At 43.2% G+C, this 18,984-nt stretch overlaps 1 protein-coding gene across 3 annotated transcripts; it reads left to right on the top strand.

Annotated features, from left to right (window-relative positions):
• The first annotated feature begins 891 nt into the window (after nt 1-891).
• On the top strand, nt 892-18,857 carry kctd17 (potassium channel tetramerization domain containing 17). 3 transcript variants are annotated; one of them, XM_070926953.1, is made up of 7 exons: nt 892-1,301; nt 9,632-9,740; nt 9,990-10,081; nt 10,853-10,999; nt 12,605-12,730; nt 13,242-13,379; nt 14,498-18,857. In XM_070926953.1, the coding sequence occupies exons 1-6, from the start codon at nt 942-944 to the stop codon at nt 13,350-13,352; spliced, it is 945 nt and encodes a 314-aa protein (XP_070783054.1). In that variant the 5' UTR covers nt 892-941; the 3' UTR covers nt 13,353-13,379; nt 14,498-18,857. The 3 variants fall into 3 exon arrangements, with proteins under 3 accessions (XP_070783054.1, XP_070783053.1, XP_070783052.1); XM_070926952.1 differs by having other exon boundaries at nt 915-1,301; nt 10,856-10,951; XM_070926951.1 differs by having other exon boundaries at nt 915-1,301; nt 10,853-10,951.
• Nucleotides 18,858-18,984: the final 127 nt, after the last annotated feature.

Raw genomic sequence — 18,984 nt, 5'->3', positions numbered from 1 at the left:
AATTCACTTTTCACTTGAAGAACGCTGGCACGTGATTGTATGACACATCAGGTTATCCACCTTTTCCTATATATTTAACTTTGGTTCTTGGTAATACACTGCATGCTACTTTTTGATTTGCAGAATAGTTAGAATAGTTATCTTTTTTACCAGTAGTCTGACAACTCAGCCTGCATGCCATACATTATGGTAAAACATTTTGGTAATAGTAGGAACAGAAATAATTGTGACAGTATTGGTGCAAAGGATGTGTCAAGCAAGAAGCAAAATTAAAGAGAACTACAGAACGTTTTTTAAGTTCTATGAGGCATAGGTTTGCTGCACAAACATACACAAACACAAATGCCCCACATATCAAAGATACAGCCTGCTGACATATCTAATAATACTTACCCTTGATTTTATCACTTCATATATGAGTACATTTCATGTTGACAGTTGGCAGCTATAGATCGGGGAGAGCTTTTTTGACACTTTGACACACATTTGATCTTTTTTTATGTCAAGAACAACAGCAGAACAGCAACATCACAAACGTTATATGCTCTATTATGGATTATGAACAGCAGGTCTTTAATGCAGCAAACCACCAGCCAGGTTCCTTATTCCAACACATATGTTATATTTTCCGTCCATCTTACAACGTACACATGTCTCAATTTTATTTGGAAAGTCAGGCTTTCCATCTCATGATTCTCCTTGATTGTTTCAAGCCAGTTATCTACTGTAGGTGAATAGAGCTTTTATTTTGAAAGTAGCTATAGGATGTAGTATGTCTCATTTCCGGTAACTTCACGCGGCTGATGTTTGAGTTTGTGCGGGTTTGGGGCGGAGCGTACTCGGTTGGTAACGGAGAGAAAAAGCCGAGGCAACAGCGGACACGGACGGACGCCCTCTCTCGTCTCCACTTGTGTGTGACGTGTTGTAACGGCTGTTCCCAAATGGCAACGACAGCGGACGACCAGCGGGAACCGGCGGACGTCGCCGCGCTGTCGCCGCACCTCGGCCGCCAGCACCACAACAGCAACAGCAACAACAACAACAATAACAACAACAACAAAGACAGCGAGGCAGGAGAGAGCGCGACCTCCGCCACCGCCAGCGCGACTGAAGCCGACGGGTCGGCGTCGCAGAGCATCGGTAACGGCTCAGTCATCAACCCCACCGGGGGGAATAACGGCAAGTGGGTCCGGCTGAACGTCGGCGGCACGGTGTTCCTCACGACGCGGCAGACCCTCCTCAAAGAGCAAACTTCGTTCTTGTACCGGCTGTGCCAACAGCAGGACCTGCACTCTGACACGGTGAGTCCAGCCAGGAGCCGTTAATCATTCCCGGTGAACGTTGCAACAGGCGGAACATAATCATTACTTTGTTGTAACAGGGGTTTGGTATGTGTCTGTGTCGCTTAGTAACAAGCTAACGTTCACTGTCTCCTGCAGTCTTGACTTTGGTGATGCTTTAATGTTCCTCATGGCATGTGTTCGTGATTCAGCCAACATTTAGTTTCTTTATTGGTACAGAAGAAGGCTGAAGTGAAATGGCAGCATTACCCTCTTGTCAGTTTTATATGGCCAGTGAATAACATTTTATAACATTCCTGCAGTGACTCATAGTTGCTCTCGGTAGTGAGTTTACACTGGAAAGCAAAACACTGGTGATAATAGCACTGTTAGACCCTGACCCTGACTGAAGGGATTGACTAAAATACGTGTGCAGGTCTTGGCGTGAAGTAAAGAGCGTTGTGGCCTGAGACTGAATGCTCTCCCAAGGTATCACAGAAGCCTTAAAGGGACTAACTGTATTATACTATAACTGTGTTATCTGTGTGCCATTCCCAGAACCTATTACTACAACTCTGTTCTGCCCCGGAAATGCACCCCTGCAGCCCCCAGAGCAGGCGCAGAGTCGTCTGATGACCAGTTGATATGCTGTATATGTGCACTATTTCTCAGCATCCTTTTGTGGTGTGAATGTAGCTTGGGTCAGATGGATGAACACGTGCCTCCTCTCTTCTGCAGGGAGCTGCACAGTCAGTGGCTGTACAGCTGGCATCTTATGGGGTGGGGGGGGGTGGGGATGTATTGTGTGTCTCCCAGTCACATGTAGACTGAACACACTGAAACACACTGGCTGGCAAGACTCATAAATGATGCAGATTTCCATTATCCTGCGGCCTTTGATATGCATGTGTGTGACAGAGAGAGGACGGAGTAGGTCTTCCTCACAGCCTGGAGTCTACTGTAAAGAAACCGTATGAAAATTAGCCATAGGAGGGGATGGTATGGATAAAATGTCCAATCATGGTATATGTCATTTTATATGCATGCATGTGTGTGAGAGAGAATTAATATACGTATTGTTTTGGCCATTGTACCGTATGCCTTGGTTAGACAGCACAGTAGAGAGCTGACAGCAAATGAGTCATTTTTTTAAACTAACAATGGTAAAAATGCACTAGTTTCGGCTTCTCAAATATTTTCTGGTTTTCTTTATTCTTCTAAAATAGTCAACTGAATATTTGGTTTTTTTTGACTATTGGTCGGACAGAATGAGACATCTGAAGATGTCACCATGGGCTCTGGGAACTTATGATGGGCATTTTTCACTATTTGCTGACATTTTATAGATTAAACACTTAATGCGTAATGCGTAATTGTAATTGAGAAATGAATCGGTACATTAATCAATAATGAAAATAATAGTTTAATTGCAGCCCTTGTCAAGTTTTTTGGATAGTCCACTGAAGGACTGTTTCTGGCTAAAATAACAGACAGTAAATTAAAATGTTTTATTAAAAATATAAAATCTGAAAAATCGAGGTCATATATAAATCCATTATTGCTGTAAAACAGTCCTGCTCATTGATTTACAGCCTCGGCCCTACTGATCTAATACACCCAGAGATGTTAAACCACAGTACAAACTGATGTCAGAGCATCTGACTTTATATCATCTCACAGTAACCATCGCCATATTGCCAAATCCTAATCAGCTCATGTTCAGCCTCGCCACCGCCAAACAGTGTCATGTGCCTGTGGCTTGCAGAAGAAAAACCTCAGAGCAGGTTTTCCTTCAGCTTAAGTGACTGAGCCAAAAACAACCAACCCAAAATTGGAGTTGGGAGGTTTCAACACGACGGCTGTTCCCCTGCTGCGCCGCAAGGCTCTGTGGAAAGAATATTCCCATGTGACCTTCAGCCGCGACCCAACAGGAGCTCCCTCTGCACTGCCTCGAGACACTCACGCACACACCGAATCTCTGTCTGTCTCACACACACACACACACACTCGCACCAACACGCACCTACATCTCTTTTCTCCCCTCATGCCCGCTCTTCATCGTCCTCATCCTCGCTCTAAGCAGCTGACGCACTGTGAATATTTATTATTCCTTTCTCGTCCGCCGTCTTTTCATTTCTGCTCTTAATCGCAAACTCTTGAATGTGGAGAGGCACAGACAGACTTCATGTTAGTGTTTTTTATTTTCTGGCGCCATAAAAACATGAAGTGAGCTGGAGGCGAGGCTCTGGATCCTCTGTGACTTGTGACCTAAGAACATGATGGTTGAGAAGCATCAGAACTGCTTTTTGTCAGGCATCTAACACAGCCACCAGAATCAGTATTTAATATTTATATATTAATAGATTATACACTATAGAAAGACTTGATGTATTGTAGTATTTTCTAACCAGAGAGAGGCATGTTTCAGGTTATTATAGGGGGTTTGTCAATTGATCCTAGAGATATGTATCATCTGTTGTCTGTTCTTAGGTGCTGTTGCCCCTCTGTAATGTGTGCCTGTGTGTACTTGTGTCATTATGTAAGTTGTTAATGCTCCAGTAACAAGGACAAGTTCTTATTTATTATACCCAGAGATTCTGATTTTCAAAGTCAAGAACTTACTGAGCATAAATATGTATGCAGCTAAGGGCGTCAGATGTATGCAGAGCTGCAATCCAGTAGCCAAAGGAGAGATGTAGGGTGGTTGGATAATCACTATGCTGGAGTAAGTCACAAGAATAATTACAGTGGAAATGTGACAAAACGAGGAAAAGTTTTTTAGCAATTGTTTTTTTATTCTGCAGTTTTACCCTTCAGGGGCCTCATGATGAACATGAAACCATGTTTCTTTGAATCAGTGACACCCTCTGATCTTAACAGCTGTGAATGCACACAAGCAGGAATGATACGACAGATTGGGTGCGCAGTTAACCACGCACAAAAAAATAAATCTGTCATCATGAATTTAGCATTTTCCAAAAGGCAACACAGATGCAACTGATTAGAGGAAATGTTTAAGTGCGGTTTAATATTACAGACCAACCAGCACAAGCTGCCTGCTAAATTTGAGCCACAACAAACAAACAAACAAACACCACACCACTACAGATAGCTTCCTACATAACAATGATCATGCATGTATGGCAGATCAGTGTTGCGTGGCGTCACGTTACCAAACTCTACAGATGGTGCTGCACAGGTTTTGCAGGCCGCCTTGCCTAAAATACAGACTGCCTCCACTAAAATCCTAAAAGGTGAATGCACGTTTATGAAAACATTAACCTTCTGGGGAAAAGAGCTGCCGTTGCTTGTGTTTAGGCCGTCATCTACTAAATAAATGGATCAAGAGACCGGATGCGTCAGGATCTGGGTGGCTTATCACCTCTGCTGAACAATGTCCAGAAGAAACCCTGGTGTTGACTTGTCCATGGGCTATTAGGGAAATTAAACACAGAACTAGGTCTGGTAAAGTATGAAGTGCAAGTGTCCTTGGAGGGGCTCGGTGTCCCAGCATACTGCCTCTCCCAGCAGACACCAGGCTGAAACCAGCCTCTGCTCGGGTTGTTTAGTACACAGAGCAATCTGAAGCTGAGTCACGCAGAGGGGCAGTTCAGCCCGTGTGTTTTTCTTCTCTCACTCAGGAGAGAAGCTGATTTTATCCGCGCAGGAGTCCCCCTCTAATCCGCTGACATTGGCGTGTTTCTGCTCAGGGCTTCGTGGCTGTTTTTTAAACCCACATACACACACACTGTCTGGCGGTGTGCGACTGTTTTAATGAGATTACCAGCACCTCAGCCAGCCCTGCCCCCTCACCGAACCAAAACCCAGGGCTCTCTGCCGTTAATACGACCCGAGCTGACCTCGCGCCGTCCCAAGCCAATTACATTATGTAGCTAAGATTCATCCTTGATGATGCGAGATGATGTTAGCCGAACAGGTGTAACGGGACGGCCAGTTCCGGACTATAACCACATAATCGTATTACCGCGGATTTGTGATTGTCAATGATTCATATTAAACACCAGGGGCATCACACAGGTGAGCTGTGGTGGCCTGATGCTGTAACGTGGTGTTGTCTGCACACATTTTCAGATAATTGTTTTTAGTTTTAAGCTCTGTTGAAGTCTCTGTCCCATCTCACAGTGTGGATTCCACCACATGCCTGGACTTGCTTTATCTCCTCATCTGTGCTGTGAGGTATCTAATATGAGGCGTTGGCAAGAACCAGTAATCATGAAGCAAGAAACCAAGAGCCAAGGTTTTTATTTGAATAAACAGTACAGAGTTGTGTAAACTTTTACCTTTTTATCAGGATACACAAATTAGACTTTGGTTTGAGCCACACAATAGAATTTAGCTAGAATCCAGGAAAAAAACATGACAGTGCTTCATTATATCCTCAACTGCTTTGCTCTATTAACTACTTAATTAAATCAATGTAAGGGGAAGCAATATAGGTTGCAGCTAGCTCCATTTTATATGCTTATAAACATGTGGTTGCCATTTTGGAAACGTTTCCAGGAAAAAAAAAAGTATTTTCACAAGAGATTAAACCTATCTAGATAAACATTACACATGCATACTTCCTAAAAGTTTTGCTAAGGCAACGTCCAAAGAATGCATTTAATTCCCTCCGGAAACTCTCATTGACCCAGCAGGAAGGAGCAGAAGCACATAAAATCAAATGTGTTTATCAGTGTGGAGCTGCCGTGATGCCTCCTACATCAAAAATGTCACCAACGCTGAGAAGTCAGTGGTTCAGCCAGACCATCTGTGATGCTGGGGATGATGAATTAGCCAGATCCCTAATTAGAAATCACACTCGTGTCCGGAGTGTTTCCACAACTCTTTAGATCAGAATTACACGGACAGGCCAAATATGCGAGTGTGTTTCCGCATTTTCACCACAATAGGTCAAATTTGGCCCACTGTGGTACAAAAGCCACTTTGATGTAAAATGAAATGTGGCAAAGTTAGCTTGTTTTATGGCTTATTGTTAAGCCTCATAGTTTAGTCTGTTTGAAGATGAGTTCATTACCCCACATTAAAAGCACCTATGTGTTGAATTTGAAAATTGTAGTTAAAAAAAACACATTTTGGAAGACGCCAGGATGCTCTTGCTGGTGCCACATAAAAATGCTTTAAAGAAATAATGAGCTATAGCTTCCCACCTTTCAGAAAACCTTCTAAATATTGATCTAAATCCTTGACAAAAGGAATGAAATACCATCATGCACCTTTTCCCCCCCAAGCTTGCCATGCCAGGGCTTTACAGTAAGTGTAAGACAAGTCTGGATTGATCGCTGAGTATTGACTGAATGAGATTGATGGGTAGGTGTCACGTTCAATCAACCAGAAAATTCAACCACTGCCCTAGTTTCTCTTAGATCTGCCTCTTGAGTGATATTGTTCCAAATGAAGCTACAGAAGTATGTCATGTGGCAAGTAATGTTTAAAAAAAATGGATAATGCAAACATGTTCTTTCAGTATCATTCAGCCCTAATGTTTACACATGCTCCAGCAAGCAGCAGAATGCAGGCAGGCGGGGGTGTGCATGTGCATGTTTTGAGAAGTGAACAGGGCTTTTGTTTGGTGGTAGCCTGTGGGATGTGCTTACCTCTGCAGGGAGATGTTGTGGAGTCACATCCTATTTCCCTGAACAAATGTTGTGTAAAACATTAACTCACCAACTAGTGTCCCTGTCCTCTCAACTGCAGAAAATATTATTTTGTGAGCAAGTCAAAGTACTGCGGCTGTAAATGCGTCTCTTGTAATGAATAACTATTAATTCTGTGTGTGTGTGTGTGTGTGTGTATGAGAGAGAGAGCGCGAGAGAAACCGAGCTCTGACACATTCAGGAAGCTTTTTGCCAGTGTTGTCATGCCCACACTGTCAAGTCAAGTCACGTTGATGAGGCGTCGGTCTGTCCTCCACTGCAGCTCCTCTGCTCATTTAGGATGGTGTGTGTGTGTGTGTGTGTGTGTGTGTGTGTGTGTGTGTGTGTCTATGCTCTGTGCTGCAGTCACAGTCCTTCCACACTCTAATCACTGTGATTTTCACTGCAGACACACGTACTCAAACACACATCGTGCTCGTGTCTATAGAAGCTGCCTCCTGGTCTTCTTACACCATCCCTCCATCTTGTCAGTCTCCATCTTTGTGTCTCTCTGTCACACACAAGCACAGAAACCCCACGTGTTTCCATCCCTCGTCTCGTCTTTATGTCCCTCCATGCTCATTTGGTATTTGCAGGTGCATTTACCCTTCATTTCTAATAGGAGGTTATTTGTCATGGCTGTCGATCTCCAGGTCTCTCCCTGGCTGTCTTGTCTTTCCCGTCCCTCATCTGGCCTCATCACCATCCTGCAGACTGCTTTACAGTCTGCATCCGTCCATTTTTGTATGTAGGTTTCCTCGTTCATTGCATTCGTTTCACGTCTCACGTTGGTTGCGGCTCATCAGAAGCTCACGCTACGCCAGCAAAGATTGGCTGGAGTGGCAGAGATGAGTGTCAGGCACAAAGAGACACTCCTCATGTAAATTGGGTTGACAACACACCATCTATCACTCAAAAGTGTCTCATTGCTGCTAGCAGAACGTCCCTATTCTCCTGACTCTTTCTGTCTGACTGTGTTTTTCTTTCGGGATTACTTCTCTTTCTAGTCTGTCAGTTAGCTGACGTAATTATCTACGCAAGAGTTACTGCTTTAACATTTAGAGTAGAGAACAGAGGACCCGGGGTAGAGGAAGCCACTTCCACAGACCCGGGCCTCAGAGTGACCTAAAAGCCCCTACAGGAGGACGAAGAAGACTGGCCTGCTATACTCATAACTGAACTGTAAACTGTCTGTAAGCCAGCTTGTTTGTTTACAGTCCAGTTGGACAACCTGGAACTGTCAAATCGAGGAAAGGAGCTGATGACACTGCAGTTCCAATTAAACAAACCGAGATTTGCATAAACAACCTGAAAGTCCAGTTAAAAACTATTTTAAAGCAGCACTAAATCCTAATTACGTCTACCTGCAGCAGTCAAAATACACCTCCAGACTAGACCAGGAATGGACCTTATATTTTGTTTTAACAATGTAGAAATGTTTTGTCTGGATTCAGCCTATGGGGTTAGGATTTTAATCAAATAATAGAAGGTCATAACAGTGTAGGTTAGGGTGTGTGTGTGTGTGTGTGTGTGTGTGTGTGTGAGAATGAGTAATGGCCCACTAATAAAAGGGATAACACATATGCATCTGTATTAGATGCCGCTGGAGGCTAAGGTTGTCCGTTGCCGCTTCAGCAAACAGCCATAAAAAGAATCAGTCATGTGAATGCAGCAGGTTTCTTTTTATTAAGCTGAACATCTTCTCAAATTTTGACTATCCGCCTTCTCCGGCTCGCAACATATCAGTTAGATTTAGTACATACCAACAGCCAAATGTTGGTTGACTGATGTTCTTTCACACAATTCCCAACTATTCCTCTTCTCTTCCCCCTCTGTACCCCCCTGCTTGAGTCTCCCGAAGGCCTGTGTGTTGTTTGTATGGATTTCTTCCAGCAGTGGCTCTTCTGTGAATTCAACTCTAAAAAGGGGGCTTTGCTTCAAGTGATCATCACGAGGAAGAGCAGGGGGAGGGTGTGTGTGTGTGTGTGTGTGTGTGTGTGTGTGTGTGTGTGTCTGTGTGTGTGTGTGTGTGTGTGGGTGTTGGAGGGGCAGTAGTCATGACATAACACCCGGAGGTGGGAGAGAAGCAGGCTGTCGACACACGTGTGATGATAACAAAGTCACCAGCAAGTACTCTGGAGCGCCAGTAAGCAGTAACTTCTGTCTTCTGTGTTCTGCTGCTGTTGCTATGGCAGGAAGATCTCGAGGGAATCAAAAATAGCAGTGTTGTATGTGAAACAGGGTTTAATGGAATATTATGGAAACACAGAAATATTCCAAAACATTTTAGAAATGTGTACATTTTTAAGTAGCCTACATTTTCCCCTCAAGAGCCATAAAGCATCATGTCTTTCTAACATCAACAGAACCTCCACTCTATACTCTAGGCTTTTATTTTGGAGACCTCTGCAATGCATCCTGCATACGTACATCCGCTCCGGGCTGCCAGCACTGCATACACAAGATGAAAATAGCCAACCAGGATGTTATTCTCCAGCTAGTGAGCTTTTGGGTCTGAAAATACAAACTATGTTACAGAAGAGGTAGATAGAATAACATTGCGCTGAACACGACCCGAGTTCGGGGTCAATTAAAAGCCCATGGTTTATTGCAGTAATGTAAATACATGCCGTTTATGATGTGATAATGGTGTAATGGACAGTGTCTGCCTCTCTGATTCCTCCTCTGTAACAGGACGAGACGGGAGCCTATGTGATTGACAGAGACCCTACCTACTTCGGCCCCATCCTCAACTACTTGCGGCACGGCAAACTGGTCTACAACAAGGAGCTGGCTGAAGAAGGTCTTTGATATGCTCTGACTCTACTCAGATCCATAGTGTGTGTATCTTTAGTTTTAGTTTAGTCAATGTGAAAATGCACAATATATATACAGATTAGTAATATTATACGCTACAGCAGTGATTTCCTGCCAGGCAGGTACCAGGGGTGGATCAGGGCTGTGGGGTTATGGTTGACATTAAGGGTTGGGAACCACTTCGCTGCAGCGTGCACACAGGAGCTGAGTCGTCGTGTGTTGCTTTTGTTTCAAGGTGTCCTGGAGGAGGCCGAGTTTTACAACATCACTCCGCTGATCAAACTGATCAAGGAGAGGATCGTGGAGAGGGACTCCAAAGCCACGCAGGTATACACAGAGTGTCTTCTTCTGTGCCTCTAAAAATCAAAACACAGATTGCCCTGGTCACTGCAGTCATTTTTAATGAAACTACCAAATACAGCAGATCGTGTGTATATAATGTTGAAGAGTAACTTGCATTTTTTGCATCTGGCAGTTATAATATGTACTGTACTGCATATTTCACTACTTAACTGTCTGCATCTGAAACACACACACACACACACACACATTATGGTGGTGGTGTAAGTGCAGCGCCTTTCAGTCATTTGCTCTTTGTTGGTGATTTCACCCTTCTGTGCCTCGCTAAAGAGAGCGCTGCTGTGCATCAGGCTTCTCTCTCCTTTCTTTTCTCAGGATGGCTGCACTCGCTCTTACATAATCCCTCTGCCCTCCCAAACATACACCCACTCTCCCTGCATGCTACTGTACTTTACTGGACTGCGAGTGTTTGCCTCGGGCTAAATATGGTGCAAAAGTATGAAAATGGACGTGATGGTTTTGTAGCTAGCCCACGACTACATTCGTTTTTTTCTTTTTGGTTGCTGTCCTCCACCTCCATGTCAGGTTGCAAAGGTTTGGAGAAGGCATGTTAATATGAGACCTAGGAGCAGCTATGTAAGCATCTGGTCATTGTGTGACTGTGATGTTGTTGAGGGGCCTCCTGTTTTGATTGTCGCTACATTATTGTTTGTCTTTTATTTCTCGCTTTAAAGATGATTGTACCTCCCTTTTCTTCCATCTCCTGTTTCCTCAACCCCCTCGTCTCTCTTTACCCAGCAGGTGCCCCCCAAGCACGTCTACCGGGTGTTGCAGTGCCAGGAGGAGGAGCTGACCCAGATGGTCTCCACGATGTCGGATGGCTGGAAGTTTGAGCAGGTCAGCGTGCGCGCCTGCAGAAAGCCCCGCACCGGACTGCTCTGGACTGTGGGTTGGACTCACGCTGCTGCTGACCCTTAAATCTTGACCCTTGGCCTTGACCCCTTGGCCCTGACCTGAGCCTTGCTATCTGCCCTCCCAAAATGAGTTTAGGATTCCCACATTGCATTAGTCTCGATTCATTTACCATTAGTAGGACTAATCTAGTGAGTCCGTGTATGCTTTCACAGATGATCCCAACAAGTAAATACATAAAGACATGGTGCCACCACAGGCGCAGCACATGCTAGTGTTCAGTGTCTTTTACCTTCAGCCTCTAACGAAGGGTTCAGAACCCATATGAGGGCCATATCCTGCGAGTTGAGTTTGTCTACAGCTTGTAGATTTTTAAAAAGTTGTGTTTAATGTTGGAGAACCATTCTGTTTATTTATGCAAGTCATAGACAATCAAATGTCCACTGTGTGTTAATTAAGTCTACTAAAGATTACAGGACTTAGACACCTTATATCACACAAACTGCGGGTTCACATTGTGAGCAACAAAAGCAAATACATCACTAACTACGTTGTGGATGCATGAAACTTTTTTGCGTGGCTGAGCTAATGCCCATGCGTACCACTCACACCACTACATGCATTCATTTTGAGAACATTTCTGCCATGATAATTTTCTCTTATGTGTTCATTATCTACTTTATGTTACTTTATTGGCTGCAGATATTACACTTGACTGTACTAGAACTGAAACGGTTAGTCAATCAATCATTTAGTTAATCCAACATTATGATAATGTGAAAATGGAAAAATCCACTGGTTTGAACTTCTCAAATGTGAATATTTACTTTTTAGTTAGTTGTCCAGACTGAATACCTTTTTAGGTTTGGTTTGGTGGTTGAACAAAACAAGGTTTATTTTACTATTTTCTGGCACCCTAAAGACCAAATGATAAATCGATTAATTGAAAAAAAATCAGCAGCCTCCTCTAAACTTTACATCTTTAAGAGGCTAACTGTGGCACATAAATATTTAAAACGCTGTAGCTGCAGACCAGTAGATTTACTGTGCCACTATCGACGGTCTGTTTGAACAGAGCTGCCACATCGCTCGCAGTGTGAACACACAGAAAGAATCGGCACAATTATATTGATCTCTTGAGTCACTGTAATGTCAGTAATAGGGATCAGCGTTAACATGGCCGTACTGACACTCAGACTAACACTTCAGTGCCTCATGGAGTCTCAATAGGTCAGCCTGTCCTCACTGTAGCCTAGAAATCACGTCGAGACCCCCCCTCTCCCACTGCTTTGGCACTCAGCTCCACTGCATGCTGCACAGCTATGATTTGCAGACGCTGACCCACAGTTGTTTTGCTGTTCCCAGTAAGTCAGAGATGCTTCTTTTTGAGTCCACTGCTGAGTGTGTTAACAGCAGCCTGTCCCCCTCCCCCCCAGCCCCCCACCATGCATGAGCACAAGATTCTTTCCTCGCTGTAGAATGGGATTTCAGCCCTCTCAGTCACTTTCTCTCTCTCTCTTGCTTTTTGTTGTCTCTGCTGTGATCTCTAACTCTTCCTGACACTCACTCTGTCTCTCTGTCTTTGTCCCCCTCTCCTCTGTATATCTTTCTGCGTCTGTGTCCCCCGTCTTTTTCTAGATGGTGAACATCGGCTCGTCATACAGCTATGGAACCGAGGACCAGGCTGAGTTCCTGTGCGTTGTGTCCAAAGAGCTTCACACCGCTGGATCTGGACTGGGTACGGAGCAGAGCCACAAAACCAAGGTGAGTCTTTTGTCTTTTTTTTCCCCCCCTCACAAAACACACAGCTGTATGTTTACAGACTCGCTGTAGGATCAAGCTGCCTGGCTGTGTGTCCATGTGTGGTCCTGCCCTTGTTCTGGATGGGTGTCTTTCTTTTTGTTGTGGTGTGTGCGAAAGAGAAGGGGGTGGGGGTGTCTCCTCTCATTGAAGCGGATGCAAGTGTGCTTTGATCCTGAGCGCTCCAAATGTCACTCACCTCGAAATGTCATTCACAAAATCATTCACTCCATCATTCACACAGCTCTCCCTCTCTTTCCTGCTGTTATCGATCCCTCCCTTTGTCTTCCTGTCTATCTGTTTTCTCTCTCTTTCATGTGGATATATAGAAATATATCTGTCTCAGCTCCTCACTGTCCACTCACTGACACTCATCAGCGTGTTCATTTTCTTTTTTTTTTGTCATTTTCTGTCTTGTTTGTTTTTGTTTTTTTTTCTTTTGTGTTCTCCGCTCTGTCCTTCATGCCGAATGAAGCCGGCGGAGACGCAGGAGGAGGAAGCCGCGAAGGATGAGGAAGAGGAGGAGGAGGAGGAGGAGGAGGAGGGAGGGAGAGATACCACACCAAATGAGTGGCTTAGAGAATGAGGGAGTCATGTTTCTTTGTTCCAATGGGTGAGGAACTGTGCAATAGATGTGCTAGTGGGTAGACCTTTTAGTGTGTGTGCGTGCGTGTGTGTGTGTGTGTGTGTGTGTGATGTGTACAGAGATCTGGGGTGTTTCATGGCACTGCATTGAGTACGACCTCTAAGCTGTTTCAGTAAACCCAGTGCTTACTGAAACACGTAGAGCATGAGAAATGTGAACCATACTCTGTTGAGAATTTTAAAACAATTGTACAGAAAGATGTCTAACAGTAATGGAATTGAATTAGTGCTCAGCCCTTCTGATGACATTAATTAATGATATTATAAGATAAGATACATACATACACAAGAAGTAAGAAGGAACATTGTCATCGTTATTTCAGTCACAAGCCTCCAGTCCTGATGATCTCTGCTAATGAACCGGGCTGGAACAACAACCGCCATCTTTTCCTCCGTTGTCTTTTTTTTTTTTTTACAGCAGGCAGACCCACATCTATTAGAAAGAGCTGCTGCTGTGCTTCAGCTTAGGTTTTGGCTAGGAGTAGAACACTTTTCAGCATTTTCCCATTTGATAAAACACTTGCGCGATGAAAACATCACTCTCTCGTGCTGTTTGTCATACTGACCTGCACCAGTTTGCATATGCGTGTGTGTGTGTGCGTGTGTGTAAACATGGACGCGCTCGGTGTGGTCTATCAGTGACCCGACGCAGTGGTACAGATATTGATCGAGCGCTGCGACTCTGTGGGCTCTCATTACCGATGCTGTGACATGAAATATCTCTGACCTTTCAGTGCAGCAGCAGTGCAGTGGTGTCCTTCCCAGTCTGTGTACATACTGTATATACAGTCTCAATGTAGAGTCACACACAGTCACACCCACCACATACAAAAACATACATACAAAGTCAAGTAGAGTTTAAAGGGGCACACATTAACACGTAATAAGTGGTTAAGACATGGCTGTGTGTGTTTTTGTTGATGTTTCCAGACATTGTGCATGTCAGTACAGTCATTTGCTGTCATTCTGTCACCATTTTCATCATCATCATCACCATCATCACATAGCATAGATTGTATTAAATGTTTATAGACTACGTTGCTATGGATCTGCAATGTCCTAATGTCTGTTTCTTTTATTTCACAGCTTTTCCAGATCCATGGGTCCCGGATGTAGAAGTCACAAGAATTTTAAGTTTTTTTTTTTCTAGGCTTGTTATGACATTATCTGTACATGGTGTATATGCGTGTTGCCTCAATGGACAGTCATCAAAACAGATTTGTAGCATTGTTATCAGTTCACTGACAAAATGCCAGTTAGAAAGATTACTAAATGACCTAAATCTCACAGTCAGTCGCAGCAATATCTTCGAAAGTATTTTTCAGTGAAACTAATTTTAGTAGTAAAAACTAGTGTTGGTTTGTGCAAACATCATATTGCCAAGTGCAGTAGTGGAGCTTAGTAAATTATAACCAAAGATCCAGATTAAAGCTGGCTGATCCAAGGTGCTGAACCGAAATGTGACAGAGAATATAAAATCTGCCCGAAGAGAATTGACACGGTCTGTCGTTACCCAGCGAGGAGTTTTTGCTGCGTCACTGTGATCTGATAAGTGGTCGAATGGTGTGTGAGGATCAGATTACATCGGTGCTCTGCAGCTTTGGATTATTACATTTCCAAATGTTAACACAGACGGAGGTATTAAGTAGTTAATCAACATTAACCTAAATATTTCAGATCATATCCCAATGATGGATGCAGCTGTATGTTGTATGTGGGGCAGAAGGTCCCTCCTGAAAGGAAATCTCTAATACCAAACAACCACAGTGATTCCACCAGCTGTTGACTGCAGACATTTCAGCCAGGACCAACTTTACTTGGTTGTTTAGCTTGTAGCAGGCTGGAGCAGATCTTGGCAGTGTGCACTGCACACAAACACTTGTTAAACCACCTGTTTAGCCCATCCCACCCGTTGTAGCACATCTTCCATTCTTAACTGACCCTGGTATACCTGCTTGCAGGTCTTGTTATTTGCTCTCAGTGTGAACACGGGTTAACGCTGGTTTGATCTTGTGATATTAGATGTTAGTTTCACCATTTGTTGGTTCTGTTGGTGTTGAATTGACACATGGAAACAGTGTAGCTGGAGACAGACGAGGGCATTTGTTGGTGGTTACAAAGGTTTCAGAGACCAAAACAGTCACGGTCCAACAGCTCAAAGCCAGAACAACCAGCGCACACACACACTGCACAGACAGAAACACACACCGCTCTACATTTCCCCCCTGCACCAACACCCTGCGGTGCGCTGGTACACACCTGCATCACCTCGTGCCGGTGCATGCTCAGCAGCAGCGCCGTCTCAGCCTGTCGCCCTGGCTGGATCCCAGCTGACAGAGGGATGTTGGCAAGAGTGAGGAAAGGCTGTAACAGAGAGGAGAAGAGGGAGGGAGGGAGATCAAAATGAGGAGGACAGGGTGAGACAGCAGAGTGAGGTGTATCTCCATTTTGTAATAGTGATGGTCACACGATGTCTTCTGTCGTTGTCTTTGTTTGTTAGAATAAGGAACAGCACTCAACTCATACTATCAACTCTCACAGTGGGCAGATCTGCCGCAGTGCAGGTGTATGATTGAGGAGGGTTTATGGAGCTGGTAGTTAGGAAACACGTGACTTTTGACAGCCTCTATTGGGGACTTGTAGGAACTGCACCACAGACCAAAATTTGTATCCCCTGCACAAGTCTGTGGCACAACCCCTGACAGTAGTTTGTATAATGGTGTGCAATTAAATGAATTCATTCAGCAGATACACCTGCCACAAGGTTTTGACAGCACATTTACTGTAAATGCACTGGTAAAACTCTGGAGGTACAGTTGTTGAATGCTGGAAAATAAAGGATTATACATAAGTTCAAAATAACAGGGTGTTCGGTTTCTATCAGCAGGTAATAAAATGTGTCGATACGCATTTAGCTTACAATATGTCTACAATAGCCCAATGTCATGTAGCTTATCAGAAAACATTTAACCAAACAAAACATACATAATCAATTGTAGAACAGTTGCTAAGAGAAACGGGGCAGGACACAAGGTCTCTCCTGAAGCATTTCTTGGAGGCATAAATAACTGAAATAACTGAGTTAATCCGCAGCGGTTGGAGCCAAACGACGTCATCTAGGTTAGCTAGTTAGCCATGCTAGCCATATAAGCTATACTGGCTAACAGCTGTCCAACATCCTGTGTGACGTGATGATTGAGTGGAATAAGAGGGCAGTGGGGGCAATTATTGATTATTTTCACGATTAATCGTTTAGTCTGTAGAATGTCCAAAAAAAACTGTGAAAAAAGGTCATGGCAATTTCCCAGAGCCCAAAGTGACGTCTTTTAAATTCTTTCTTTAGTCCAACCAACAGTCCCAAACCCAAAAACTCTTCATTAGAAAGCAGCAAATCCTTACATTTTAGAAGCCGGAACCAGCAAGTGTTTCACATTCTTGCCTGAAAAATGACGATGAATCGGCTAATGGATGAATTGACTAATCGTTGCAGCTCTAGAGGACAGGGCCATCTTCATTTATGTTCACAAATATACAGTTTCATTTAAAAAAAAAAAAAAAAAGTGGCTAATTGCAGTTTTGAGCTAACATTACTCAAACAGGCAAATAGTGCTTTTGTTGGTTTTGTAAAAATATAAAACACCAGTAGACTTATCCCGTAAAGTTTGTGTAAAATCAGCAGCCCTTTGGCCCTGCCCACAGAGGTTTACCTCAAGCAGAGAGATTATTTCTGCCTCGAAGACTTGTGCGGCCATATTGAGCGCTGGCTGTCAGCATCTTATGTTTAACCCCCCCCCCCCCCCCCCCCGCTGTTAAACACTGACTGAGCACCAACACTCGGTAGGGAAACACACAGATACACTCGGGTTGTTTTATACAGGCAATAAGCAGTTACAGTAACAATGTGAGACAATCCAGAATTAAGATCATGGTTGGCAACTTTTTTGATAACATTTTGATAATTAAATCTGAAAAAAAAAGGCTGCAGATACAATATTGTGTGTGTGTGTGTGTGTGTGTGTCTCGTCCATTTCAAGCGTTAAATAGAAACGGATATCCTGGACCTTTTAAGGGTCCTTGCAATACCTTATTAGCTGGATTAGTACAGTAAATGTTAGAGTAGTGATGATACTGTTACTCGTCATGCTTATGATAATCAGAACAGTGATATTAGCAGGAGGGAGAAGACTGAAAGAGACACAATTATGTTTATTGTTTTGCTACTTCGGCTTTTTCTTGTGGCTCTTTTTAACTTGGATCATTCGGTGCCTTGAGTTCAAGCAGCAAAACGGACACGTCAAAGGACAGACGTGTCAAAATGATCATAGGTGTTATTACATGCATTTTTATTTTTATTCAAATATAGCTGTATTCACATTTTAGTCGACGAATAGGTAGTTTACAGTCTCGCTGAGAGTCCAGGTTTGGCATTTGTGTACATTTCTTCCAGTGATTTGCTCTGAGAACTTTATTTTTCATAAGGTGTTAAAGATAAAGACAGGGCAAGTACACCGCATGCAGCCGCACGTGAGGGGGGAAGCGAGGGGAAGCGGTTTCATGCAGCTTTCGTTGAAGGCTGAAGCTGTTTTGTATAAAATGTCATGCCTTTTTTTTTTATTTTTTTGTACATTCAGTTGTCTAATTTATTCTCAAGGTTTGTTTTTGAATGTTACACAGTAAAAAATAATTTGGGCTTTGACTTTTCTTAGAGGGGGGGGGTGACTTTTGCTTTTTTCTACTTGATAACTAGCTTCTTTTTTTTTGACTCACCTGATGATCAGTATATAGAAATACTGAAAATGCGTCAGGTTAACTAAACATGCTAGTTTTTAGTCCTAGTTAACGTAAATGCTGTTGAACAGACATTTCCCCAAGAATAGACTTTACTTTTCCCCTCAAATGAAAATGTGTTTCCATTTGGTCAGTTTTATAACGCACCATTTGCATGTCCAGTTACCTTGTTTGGTTTGCTGGATCCGCACGTTGTTTTTTTTTCTTTCATTTGTACACTGTTTGTTGAATTGTTTCTGCTGTACAGTCGAGTGTGTTTTCTCATAGTATTTGACATGTAAAAGTCTACATAGTGGTCCTCTTTCATTATTCTGTGCAAAAAAACAAATCTGTCAGGCAGCTGTGGATAGAAAAACATTTGTATCTGATGCTGGAGTTTCTTTCTTCTGCTGTCCATAGAGTCTCAGTGTCTGTATACATAAAACTAAACCATGTGACACATGCATTGTAACACCTCAAATGAACCTATACAGGCTTCAAGAAACGCTGTGTGTTTTGATTTCATTGAGCTGTGTTTCATCAGGACCTGAGCAACATACAACATTTTCAACAATGTGACAGAAGGTAAAATGTTGTTTTTTTTTTATTATTATTTAATGTAAATGAATGTCACCAAACTCAACAAAAATAAATCTTTGTCCTTTTGGTTTAAAGTACAGATTTGAAAATCTCGGTTTTTTTTTGGAGCCGGATGTTACAACCATGACACGATCATGATGATGTCACTGTACAGAGTTCTGAAATAACAAAGCCAGTTCTGCAGTCAACAGTTGCAGTGTAGCAGT

This window comes from Enoplosus armatus, chromosome 20 (assembly GCF_043641665.1).
Source record: "Enoplosus armatus isolate fEnoArm2 chromosome 20, fEnoArm2.hap1, whole genome shotgun sequence".
Classification (NCBI taxonomy): Eukaryota; Metazoa; Chordata; class Actinopteri; order Centrarchiformes; family Enoplosidae; genus Enoplosus; species Enoplosus armatus.
The sequence above is the reverse complement of the archived record's forward strand: the minus strand, read 5'-3'. Positions and strand labels throughout refer to the sequence as shown.

Coding starts and splice junctions, on each gene's coding strand:
- kctd17 (XM_070926953.1), top strand. CDS start 942: ATGGCAACGACAGCGGACGACCAGCGGGAACCGGCGGACGTCGCCGCG. Junction 1,302..9,631: donor AGGACCTGCACTCTGACACG/GTGAGTCCAGCC, acceptor CCTCTGTAACAG/GACGAGACGGGAGCCTATGT. Junction 10,082..10,852: donor GGGACTCCAAAGCCACGCAG/GTATACACAGAG, acceptor CTCTTTACCCAG/CAGGTGCCCCCCAAGCACGT.